The sequence below is a fragment of the Biomphalaria glabrata genome, chromosome 7 (assembly GCF_947242115.1).
Source record: "Biomphalaria glabrata chromosome 7, xgBioGlab47.1, whole genome shotgun sequence".
NCBI lineage: Eukaryota > Metazoa > Mollusca > Gastropoda > Planorbidae > Biomphalaria > Biomphalaria glabrata.
This window is the reverse complement of record NC_074717.1, coordinates 41,722,270-41,734,685: the sequence shown is the minus strand read 5'-3', so window position 1 is coordinate 41,734,685 and position 12,416 is coordinate 41,722,270. Positions and strand designations below refer to the sequence as shown.

At 35.4% G+C, this 12,416-nt stretch overlaps 1 protein-coding gene across 5 annotated transcripts in view; it reads right to left on the bottom strand.

The window, feature by feature from the left end:
• Positions 1 to 561: 561 nt before the first annotated feature.
• LOC106070861 (carbonic anhydrase-related protein-like) overlaps positions 562 to 12,416 on the bottom strand; it is a 55,214-nt gene continuing 43,359 nt past the window's right edge. For all 5 annotated transcript variants that reach the window (XM_056037000.1, XM_056036997.1, XM_056036998.1 and 2 more), the window contains 4 exons: positions 11,556 to 11,618; positions 8,421 to 8,472; positions 3,488 to 3,600; positions 562 to 2,317 (listed from right to left, as the gene is read on the bottom strand). In XM_056037000.1, coding sequence (XP_055892975.1) covers positions 2,180 to 2,317; positions 3,488 to 3,600; positions 8,421 to 8,472; positions 11,556 to 11,618 — 366 coding nt within the window. In that variant the 3' untranslated portion in view covers positions 562 to 2,179. The remainder of the gene's footprint in view (positions 2,318 to 3,487; positions 3,601 to 8,420; positions 8,473 to 11,555; positions 11,619 to 12,416) is intronic.

Below are 12,416 nucleotides of genomic sequence, written 5' to 3'. Positions count from 1 at the left end.
GACATCTACGTCCAAGCAAGTGTTCTCTTGCAGGAGTATAATTTAATGAAAAGTAAGAAGCTAAAAAACAAATGAAAATTTAGAGTCGTGTTTGAAACTAAAAACAAGTTATGAGCCAAATGTATCCAAACTTTCTAAAACCATGCAAAGCTATCACTCCCACTGAATTTGTTTGCTCAATTGTTTGTTAGTGAAGTACAAGTTAGTAGTGTAAGTAAATATTTAATTGCTTTAGTTGATACCGTAATAAAAAAATAATTATCTAATAATGCCATATGTATATTATATAATTTGTTGTGAAAAACACCAATTATATATGAATAAATATATTCGTTTTTGTTTCATTAAATATTGTGTGAATAGGCCTACTATTTATTGTTGGTAAGAAAAAAAAATGTAAATTTTGTGGCTCTTTAAAAACTTTAAAATTTTGCAAATTCAAATTTTTGGCTCTTCCGACTCAAAAGGTTGCCGACCCCTGGTCTATACAACAAGACAACTTGCAAGGGTTACTAGATCTATAAATTAAACAAGAATAACAAGTTATTATCATTGTGAAATACTCTTTATTATGTCTGTTCCAATCTTAACATTCACTTTTTTTTTTTTACATTTACAAAATTCACATGACAGGATATATCTGTTAATATATATTTACATTATTTATCTACGCATTTTAAGAGGTTACAAAGTGTAACATATAAATTATGCACTACATTGCGCGATTCGGGTCCTGTACCTGACAATAACACTGTTTTTTTTTTATATGCAACATTAATTAACAAATAAATATTGATAGACATTTAAATTCATAAATGAAAGAGAGTGTAACTTAGAAAGAAAAACTTAGAAAAAAAAAAAGAGTTATAACTAACTCGTACCCATAATAAAAATTGTCACTTAAGTATTTTTGTGTTTAACTTGTAATAATTAGAAACTAATAACTTTGGAAAACTCGTATAGTCGTGTCAATAGCTAGTAATCGTTTTCGTTCTCGTATCAGTGCTTGTAATCGTATTCGTATTCGTACTGTGATTTGTCGATTATTACCTTAGACTAAATGAGTGCAAGTGGTACGAAGTATTAAAAATTATTCAGTCATTTTCTATTGGTATACATTTTTATTTTACAAGCCCAGTATGTGTCAATTTATCTTATATCTTTTCTTATTTTTATCTTATGTCTTAATAAAAATATACTAATCCCCATTTTTTGATGCATTTATTGCTTTCTAATATCTCTTTACGTCTTTATCACGAGTAGCATTTTTTTTCTTTCTTTGCTGATACATATACAGCTACAGTTCCAATAGGTGGTACAATTAGTTACCACGGTGGTTTTATTTTGATGCCACTGATGGAGAATTAGATTTGAGAAATTTAGGATTGTTCCCATTTGTCACCTGATAAAAACGGGTCAAGGCCATCCATACGTTAACACGTTGTTTACCTTCCGGTTTAATCTTGATAACTTGAGTAGCCCAAGGGAGACAATACTTTCATCAAGCTACACAATATTCGTAATGGGAGAATATTCTACCAGGTATAATTATGCCTTCACTATGTAAAGAGCAAATATTGTTATATTGGGGTCCATATGTATTAAAATTGAAATTGAATTATTTTTGTGGATTTGTTATTGATATTATTGTATTTTGTGTTTTCTTACTTGAAATAGTATGTATGCTTCTTTTTCCCTATTGCTATTTGAGCATGGAATGGGTTGCCTGAGTCAGCCTGAAAAAAACAATGACTTGGCAGAATTTAGGTAATTGGTAAACATGCATGACTAGATGAATGAAGCGAGGACGTAATCGTCTTATTTTTGGAAGTAACGTCTGTATTTTATAAGATAAGATTCATTTAATGATTTGAGTTTGGATTAAAATACTGACGTCTTCAAACGGAAATTTTTGTTGGTTCTTCACCAATTCAAATATCACTGGCTACAGATTTGGTTTTGTGTTATTAGACTTTACGTCTGGATTTACAGGGTTGTACAAGCCACACAATACCAGCGTCACACTATTCATTTATAAACACAACTTCCTTGTCCCGACAGCGTAGTGAAGAGAACATCCTTCAGAGCAGACTTCTTTTTATCAGGTGTTCTCAACCACGCAGGGCACAACAAAGCTTGAAAAATGGCCGAAAGTAGGAATGTTCATTCAATGCGAGGTTTAACTTTGAAACGAGGCTCTAACAACTCTCCCGTTTAAAGGCTGAGGAGGGCGGAAGTTGTCTGCCATAAAACCGTCATCTCCAGGATGTGGATGATCCCCCTTGACAAAAGTACAGAGCCGCCGGAAGTTTTCCATCTAGAAAAAAGAAAGTACACATTATCACAAAACTACGAAACTTGTTTGAACGATGGAATTTATTGTAGTCGTCAAGGTTTTTATGGTATTAAATGAGTAGCCTTTCTTAGCAGAAGTGTGTCTGTGACCTAGTTAGGCGTAGTACTTGCCCTTGAGTAAATCGTTCTTTTTCCTACCCAATGTTATATTTTTACAAAGCTTATATCAACTCATTCTGTCTGTCTATGTGACTGTCTGTCTGGTCAAAAGTTTGTACACGTTAGTTCTCCGATCAAGCTGAAATTTCGCACAATTATTTCTTTTACCTGACTACACAATAATCAATATAAAAAATAACCAATTAGTTAATTAACTATTGGTAATATTATTATTTTTGTTGGTATCTCGAACAGGAAAAAGAAATTGTACTTGACTGAAGTGGTGTATACGCTGAATTAGTTCCCTTTATAGATTGTCGTCTAAGGCTTAGTGAATACAAACATGAAATAGAAACAATAGATAACTATTATTAACTATACAGTCTTCCATGTTCATAGACTCGTTGCTAGCAGAGTGGTTACCGCATTGGCTTGAGAAGCCTGAGAAGGCTTTAGACCACAAGTTCAAAATTCTGGTTGTTCTCTTTAAAAAAAAAATACATTTAAAAAGCGATCACCCAGATACCCCGTTCTTTCTCTATCTACCCCTTTCAACTGGTCTAGACAAGGGATAGGATCATAGCGAATTGAGAAAACTAAAAGCATTAAAAAAAAACTGTTATTTATAAATTGATGACAATTGATAAACAAGAAAAAAATAATTTAAAAAACAAAGCTTATATTATGTGTATTAATTAGTTTGGATCAGTCATGTAATTAAATTTGTAATAAGCCTCACCAAGGAGAGTTCTGAACCGTGGGACTGGAGTTTAAATCCAAATAAAGGACATTGAGATTTTTAGGACTCCCCTGAGTCCACCCGACTCTGAAGGGTACCTGAAATATCATAGTGAAACAAAGGATGTTGGTGGTCGTGTTATCACATGACACCCTTGTTAATCGTCGTCCATAGAAACAGATAATCATTACATCATCAACCCCCATAGATGTTAAGATATGAAAGGGGGGCCTTTACTTTTTTGTTTTATTCTAGTAGCACCCTAGTAAAAAGTTAAATGTGTCAACACGTGACCTGGTTTAATGACATCATCAGCGGGTAACGTAATACTATCCACGTCACATTTTCAGAACAGGGCGGTGTTGTCAAGGAGCCTTCATACGTCCAGTAGTCCCATAAAGCTGGGTCTGTGAACACAAGTTGAGAGCTCATGTCAAAATATATCTTAAAAAATGAGGATCAAAAACGTATCTTCGAATCCAAAGATTAAGAAAGAGTGTGGTATTTCATGTGGCTACGCAGACTCGGAATTGGTTTAGCCACACCTAAAAGAGGGGAGAGAAATCGTGTATGGGTCACTTTTGTTCCATTGCACCTGAGACTGAGTTCAATTATTGTTTTATATAGGTCACTTTTTTTTTTTTTCACAAATCTTATATCTACTCTCCCTGTCTGTCTGTCTGTCTAGTACAATTTTGTACACATTATTTCTACCACACCCATTCTCGGGTCATCTTAAAACTTTACTCAATTATTTATGGCGCCAAAAAAACATGAATCAGTTTTTAAAAATAATATTAGGGAATTAATATTAGTAATTTATTATTTATTTGATATCGAAAAGGGGAAAGAAATCTTATTTATTTAGATATGTGGCTGTATATATGAAGTTTATTCCCCTTTATATGTTTATGTTGTAGTTTTTTTTTTTCCATTTGCCATTATCGGATCAAGTTGATATTTTGCATAACTATTCATTTACTTAGACTTAGACTTAGGTCCTCCCGCGCCGTTCGGCGCATTGGGCGGCAAGCTGTCTCCATAATGATCTGTCACTGGCAATGTCTGAAGCCTCTTCCCATCTGGTGTCCACTGTTCTGAGGTCCTCCATGAAGGTGTGTCGCCAGGTGATACGAGGACGTCCCTGTTTGCGCTTTCCTCGTTTTGGCTTCCATGTTATCGCAACTCTTGGTGTGCGTAATTCATTTTGACGTAGAACATGTCCCGCAAACCTCATGCGACACTCAGTCACAACCTCACTAAGTGTTCGACTCCCAGTTTGGCAAAGGATTTCCTTGTTTGAGATCCGGTCTGTGTAACTGACTCCCAAAATCCGTCTCAGCCATCTCTGTTGAGCCACATTTAGTCTTTTCTCAATTTTGACAGATGACTTCCATGTCTCACATGCATATGTAGCAGTTCTTATCTCCCTTCCTTTTCCTCCTAGCCATCGACTACATAATGAGGAGAGCAATGAACCAGACTGCCTTTGGTATTCCATGGCATGAACAACTCCAAACTATTCATAGTCAACAATAAATGAATAAATAACAAAAAAAAATATTAATCTATTAGGGATAATTAATTAATTTTGTGTTTTAATTTTTTATATAGAAGAAAGGGAGATAAGCAATGCCTTCATGAAATATATGTATTTCCCTTGTTCACAGTATGATACAGATAACATTTGAAGTACCTTATGTTAATGACTGTGGAAATAGACAAATGTGTGATAATCTCATGAACTAGAAATGTTTCTAGAAATAACCTTACTGTGCTCGGGTATGACACTCTACGACTGAATCATTAATGTGTACAATTTACAAGTCACACTTCATTAATTAGTTGAGAATATAATAATAATAATAATAATAATAATAATAATAATGGCCGCCGGAAGCTATGGCGTGTTTTCCTTCTCTCTGAATTTTGAGGAAATAGAACGGACCCATTGCTTCTTCCAGGACAGCGATGAATATGAAATAAATTAGGCGGTAAATATTATTCACCAATGAGTCGAGTGTTTACTGAGGGCAATTCACAACCTCATGACCAAACACAAGAGGTCGGTCTACTCCCTGACTCGCACCCCACACAATTGAGAGGTGCTGTTGGTGGTAGAACAAGAGGAGCCAAAAGGATCAAATGGACGAGAGAAATGAATATAGACATTATCAAATCGTTCTTCCGTGTTAACATTTGTGATGATAAACCTCTCCCAGGTTATAGGCAAAAACTCTCCCTGGAACATTCCTAGGAACATCTTCGTTGCCTGTCAGAGGGCGGTACTTCTGCAGACCTGTCACATCACCAGAAAATTCCTCAGTGGAAACTGTTAAAGGGACTACGATGAATTTTGTTTCTCTTTAGCGAAACTCGACCCTGGCAGCGCCAGAGAATGACTACTCGTTCATTTCTAACATAATAATAATCTTTATTATCCGTAAGGAAATTTGTCTTACAATTTGTGCATTACACCAAACAAAAAACATTATAACTATAAGAAACCAAAGTGTACATTCACACCAGACTCACTCATAATTTACATGTGACAAAGTTTATACCAGATTGTTCTTATTTAATGATTTGATTGCCAGGGGAACAAAAGAGTGTTTGTGTCTGTTTGTCTTTGCTATCGGTGTCTGTATCTCTTTTGTGATGGTAAAATCACAAAATCCTGACACAAAGGGTGATTCTTTATTTCGAGGATCTTGTTAGCTTTTTTATAGATGTTTGTCTCAAACAACTGCCCAAATGGGGTTTGTTTTTTGCCAATGATTTTACCAGCAGCATTTAGGATTCTATAAAGTTTATTTTTATTTTTAATGCTCAGATTGCCATACCAGGCAGTGATATTGAAACTTAAAATATTGCAGATGTGAGCGTGATAAAACATTTATATTTTTTAGCATTAGAAGTTTTTTCTCAATATAATCTTTGAGCCATTATTTTAAGCTAGATTGCTCTAAGAACTAAGCCACGAGCTTTCACCAGTGTTCAAAATACTTTTTTTCAGACTTCACTAAAACAGGGAAGGGTACCTAGAGACTGGAAAGAAGCTAATGTCACTCCCCTATTTAAAAATGGAGAAAAATCCTATTCAAGAAACTACAGACCAGTATCACATGTAAAATACTAGAACACATAATATGTAGCAACATCATAAACCACTTAGGCAATCATAATGACCTTACTCCATAACCAACTTGGCTTTAGGAAATATAAATCAAAGATACTCATTCATATTTAATGATTATTTTTTATAGAAATATTACTAATTTATGCAATAGTTTATGTATTATTTTTTTCATGGACAGAAGATGATTTAGAATAAATAAGCTCAAAATTGTGGAATAAATATGTAAACACAATAGCTCATATAAACTGATGATGTATAAATGAATTTAAGAACAAATAACGAAGGTAAAAGTGTGGAAAAAAAGCAACCATATACAACTGACTGACCACAAACATTTTTGTTTCCCTAATATACACCTTTTTTCAAACTAAGTTTTCAATTAAGATCTTTAAAAATATATGAGCATTCCAGAACTAAGCGTCGAATTCAAAATTGATTTTTATAATTATCTCCCTTACGCCATTTTAACTTCGCTTGCAACATTTATTACATTTTCCTGTGGTAATGTTACTAAACAACTTCCGTCGCTTTATTACCGTAAACATTAAAAAAAAAACAACGTGTAAATAATTATTCCTTTACACGTTGTTGCTATTTATATATTACAATACGTAATTTAAGTCACAAAAAGTCTAATTCTGATAAAATTCGACAAAAAATCTCAATGATTTCAATTAGCTTAATTTACTAATGGACCTCATTCGCCAATCGTAAACAAACAACATTTAGCCACGTGGAGCTCTATCTCTTCTATATAATTTGCGATCTCATGTTTAATTCATGATGGTTGTCACGTGACAGTTTTTTCCTCCTTTGTTTTATCAATAAGATCACGTGACTAAATGTTGTTTGTTTACGATTGGTGAATGAGGTCCATTGCAGCAGTTATGTTTAATTCATGATGGCTGTCACGTGACAGTTTTTTCCTCCTTTGTTTTATCAATAAGATCACGTGACTAAATGTTGTTTGTTTACGATTGGTGAATGAGGTCCATTGCAGCAGTTATGTTTAATTCATGATGGTTGTCACGTGACAGTTTTTTTCCGTTGTTTTATCAATAAGATCAGGTGACTAAATGTTGTTTGTTTACGATTGGTGAATGAGGTCCATTGCAGCAGTTATGTTTAATTCATGATGGCTGTCACGTGACCGTTTTTTTCCCGTTGTTTTATCAATAAGATCACGTGACTAAATGTTGTTTGTTTACGATTGGTGAATGAGGTCCATTGCAGCAGTTACGAATTACAGTTACTGTTGTGATTGTTGTGAACTCCTTACTGGGATTATGCTTGACACCTAATGACCTAATGTACTAGTGATACTTCTTTCAATAGCTCAAGAGACGCCTGAGATGAATTAACAGCAAAAAATATAACTTTAATAAAAGTAAATCAGGGTATCTGTAGCTGAAGACACTACATCAAACTTAAACTAAATGAATATACACATCATTATAAATTGAATTCTATATTACTCATATCGTACCGCTAGCCTCCATAACTCAGGCCATAACAACAATAGCAAAACTCAAGGGCCGTCACCCCACTTTACTAGTCAACCAATGAATTAATGATAAATAAAATAAATAAACATAGAAATCCTCACATCTTACAACCAAGGTTCTATAAAGTGTTGTCCACAATGGTCTATACCAGGGGTTCTCAACTTGTGGGTCGCGACCCCTTTGTGGGTCGATTGACGATTTGCCAGGGGTCACCTAAGACCATCGAAAATATGGATTGTTATAGTCCACTCTTCTATTGCTGTGTGTGTGTGTGTAAAGGGGGGGGGGCGCGGCAAAGTGAGGAATTGTGAAAAGGGGTCGCCGAGCTTAAAAGGTTGAGAACCGCTGGTCAATACAAACACAATCACCAAAGTTACCATAAGTAATGGGTTTATATTTAAATCACAACATTAAAATAAATGTTTAAATGAAGAAGGTTATACGATGACATACAAAAAAAAAAAAAAACATGAGCTATCTAAGTGAAGAAAAAAAAAAGAAGAAAAAAAAAGAAAAAAACAAAGCCCAATTAACTGTTCAGTCATCACTAAGAGACCTTCCGGTGTCAGTAGGACCCACTTACCTGGCAGGAATGTCGAAGTATTAAAAGGTCCTGACAAAGTCTTTTGACGGCCCTGAAAGAGAAAACGTTTGTTGTTGGTGAAATAGTAAAACATTTTGCAAGACACTGAATGGTCGGCTAGCTATTTGGTTACAGCGTTGTGTCGTAGTAATAGCGCGAATGTCAAGGGTTCGAACCCCAATATATGACAAGAAAAAAAGCAAAAATGCAATGAAAAGAATCGCTTTTTATTTTAATATATGCCTTATTGCAACAAAGTAATGAGAAATAAGAAATGGCTGTTTAATTTACTTTATACTTTATACATTGAAATGACTGGATGGGTACACGAAATGTGTAGGACGGAATTATATTTAATTATAAGGTAACGTCTGTAATCTATAAGATGCATACATGTATTAGGGATGTCTCTTATTATAATATCACGTGTTCATTCACAATAACATTATTGTTACACTATTGAAGTATCGTTTGTTCTTTTTCTTGGCTATTCAATACTTTAAGCATTACAGTCATTTCTCTAATCTGAAGTATCTGTTGATAAAGTTATAAATCAGCGTTTCTTAAAAGGGTTGAGGGGAGGGGTTAACGTGCTACCAAGGGGTGGGGGGAGGGATCCTGACAACGTATGAAGGAGGAGGGGGGGGGGGGCAGAGGCCGGTCAGTTTACTTTTCAAGGGACCAAATAAATTAGTTTCATTGTAATAATAAATGTATGGTTTAACATTGACCAAGTAAAATGACTGTTATAAAATTATTTTCAGTAAGTCTTTGAGACACTGTTTCATCTAAATAGGAACTTTTAAAATGTAGACCATTTTTACGAGAGTTGTCTTCAACAAGATCGATTGTAAAACATTTGACGAAGACATTTCAAAACGCGATTCTTCTTTTCGTTAAAACAGTCGAATCCCTTCAGATCTTAATCTGACATCCACATCAACACATCACATCTCTCACGCCAGGAGAAAGAATTTCTAAAGCTCAGAACGCAGCAAAACTAATACAGCGCCCCACACCCAGACCCCTTTGATGGGAAGAAAGGGAACCTGCTGCCTCGCCAATACTGTCTTTCACCAATACTATCTTTCACCAATACTATCTTTCACCAATACTGTCTTTCACCAATACTGTCTTTCACCAATACTGTCTTTCACCAATACTATCTTTCACCAATACTATCTTTCACCAATACTATCTTTCACCAATACTATCTTTCACCAATACTATCTTTCACCAATACTGTCTTTCACCAATACTGTCTTTCACCAATACTATCTTTCACCAATACTATCTTTCACCAATACTGGCTTTCACCAATACTATCTTTCACCAATACTGTCTTTCACCAATACTGTCTTTCACCAATACTGTCTTTCACCAATACTATCTTTCACCAATACTGTCTTTCACCAATACTGGCTTTCACCAATACTGTCTTTCACCAATACTGTCTTTCACCAATACTGTCTTTCACCAATACTGTCTTTCACCAATACTTTCTTTCACCAATACTGGCTTTCACCAATACTGTCTTTCACCAATACTATCTTTCACCAATACTATCTTTCACCAATACTGGCTTTCACCAATACTGTCTTTCACCAATACTGTCTTTCACCAATACTGTCTTTCACCAATACTTTCTTTCACCAATACTGCCTTTCACCAATACTGTCTTTCACCAATACTGTCTTTCACCAATACTGGCTTTCACCAATACTGGCTTTCACCAATACTGGCTTTCACCAATACTGTCTTTCACCAATACTGGCTTTCACCAATACTGGCTTTCACCAATACTGTCTTTCACCAATACTGTCTTTCACCAATACTGGCTTTCACCAATACTATCTTTCACCAATACTGTCTTTCACCAATACTGTCTTTCGCCAATACTGTCTTTCGCCAATACTATCTTTCACCAATACTGTCTTTCACCAATACTGTCTTTCGCCAATACTGTCTTTCGCCAATACTATCTTTCACCAATACTATCTTTCACCAATACTGCCTTTCGCCAATACTATCTTTCACCAATACTGCCTTTCACCATTACTATCTTTCACCAATACTGCCTTTCACCATTACTGTCTTTCACCAATACTATCTTTCACCAATACTATCTTTCACCAATACTATCTTTCACCAATACTATCTTTCACCAATACTGTCTTTCACCAATACTATCTTTCACCAATACTGTCTTTCACCAATACTTTCTTTCACCAATACTATCTTTCACCAATACTGGCTTTCACCAATACTGTCTTTCACCAATACTGTCTTTCACCAATACTGTCTTTCACCAATACTTTCTTTCACCAATACTTTCTTTCACCAATACTATCTTTCACCAATACTGTCTTTCACCAATACTGTCTTTCACCAATACTATCTTTCACCAATACTATCTACAGAAAGAATTGTTTTCTAGTACACAACAGATGAAAGTTTTTTTCCGATTAGAAGAAACAACAAAACGGACTAGCACTAATAAAGAGTCTTTGTGTTCACTTGGATTCCTAACACTTTGTAAACGTATATTATAATTATTAGCCAATTTCTTATATATTCTTTTTTGCTATTCTTATTTCTTATCCTTAGATCCTTAAAATCACCCCTTACCCTGTCTTTAGACCACAGCTTTCTAAAGGGGGATGAGCATACGAATTAATTTTTCGTTTTAGGCTTCGGGGGTAAAGCGCGGTCGCTGAGAGGTAAGCCGAGCTTTCAGGGTTCGAATCTTGGTAAAGACTAGGATTTTAAATTTCGGAATTTTAAGGTGCCTCCAAGTCCACCCAGCTCTAAAGACATTAGTTGGGGGAAAAGCAAAGTCGGTAAGGTCGTTGTGTTGGCCACATGACAACCCAGTTAACCGTGGGCCACAGAAACATGTGACCTTTACATCATCTGCCTCATAGATCGCAAGGTCTGAAAGGAGAACTTAACCTCTTTTAGGCTATGGGGTGGGCGCAGTAAAAGTTTAAAAAAAAAACAACACTGCTATGAATATTCTGATACAATTGATGAACAAGGTGGATAATCTCCCCGTTTCTCTTCGTGATGTAGCTCTATAGACAAAATTCCAGATGCTGTGATGTCCCCTTATAAATTACGTCAAAGTTTTTTTACCTTGTATAAAACATCTTCCAAGGCATCGGCTACAATCCTCAATCCACTGTGTTCTCTGCCAATCTGTAAACAAAAAAAGTTCTGTAAGGTATATTATTTCTAAAGTAGTATAATCAATGAACACTAAACGCTGATGCAGAAATATGAATTCTAACTTTTGAGAGTAAATGTTACATAAAAATGCGAGGAGTCAGATACCAAGAAAAGTCCAAATTCTGGCTGGCAAAAGAGGAAATGCTTCTCAATACTGACAGAGTTGTCTCCTGTCTGCGATATCAAAAGTCATTCCTTAAGGTACAGTACAAGGATCACGAAAAGAAAGGGTCATCCAAAGAAAAGCTGGCTGGACGAAATAAAAGAATGGTCCAGTTTCTCTCTCTTGATATCTTGATAAGACCAACTGCTGCCTGGAAAAAGTAGAAGGGATTTCGGTTACGAGAACCGTCATGGCACCGCTATGGCGTAATTCAAGGAACAGAAGAGTATCACTTAATTGGAACCAGTGAAATCTGCCCATGTGGAGTATCACCAGAGAATGCCGACCACGTCCTATAAAACTGTTCTCTTTACCTAGAGGCCCGTATAAGACACTGGCCCCAAAACACCCCAATAGAAAGAAAACTATATGGAGAGCTCCCTGATTTGGAAATCACTGCGCAGTTCATCTCATGTATTGGTCTAGTCATCTGAACACTCCAACAGTTCATCTCATATTTTGGTCTAGTCATCTGAACACTCCAACAGTTCATCTCATATATTGGTCTAGTCATCTGAACACTCCAACAGTTCATCTCATATATTGGTCTAGTCATCTGAACACTCCAACAGTTCATCTCATATATTGGTCTAGTCATCTGAACA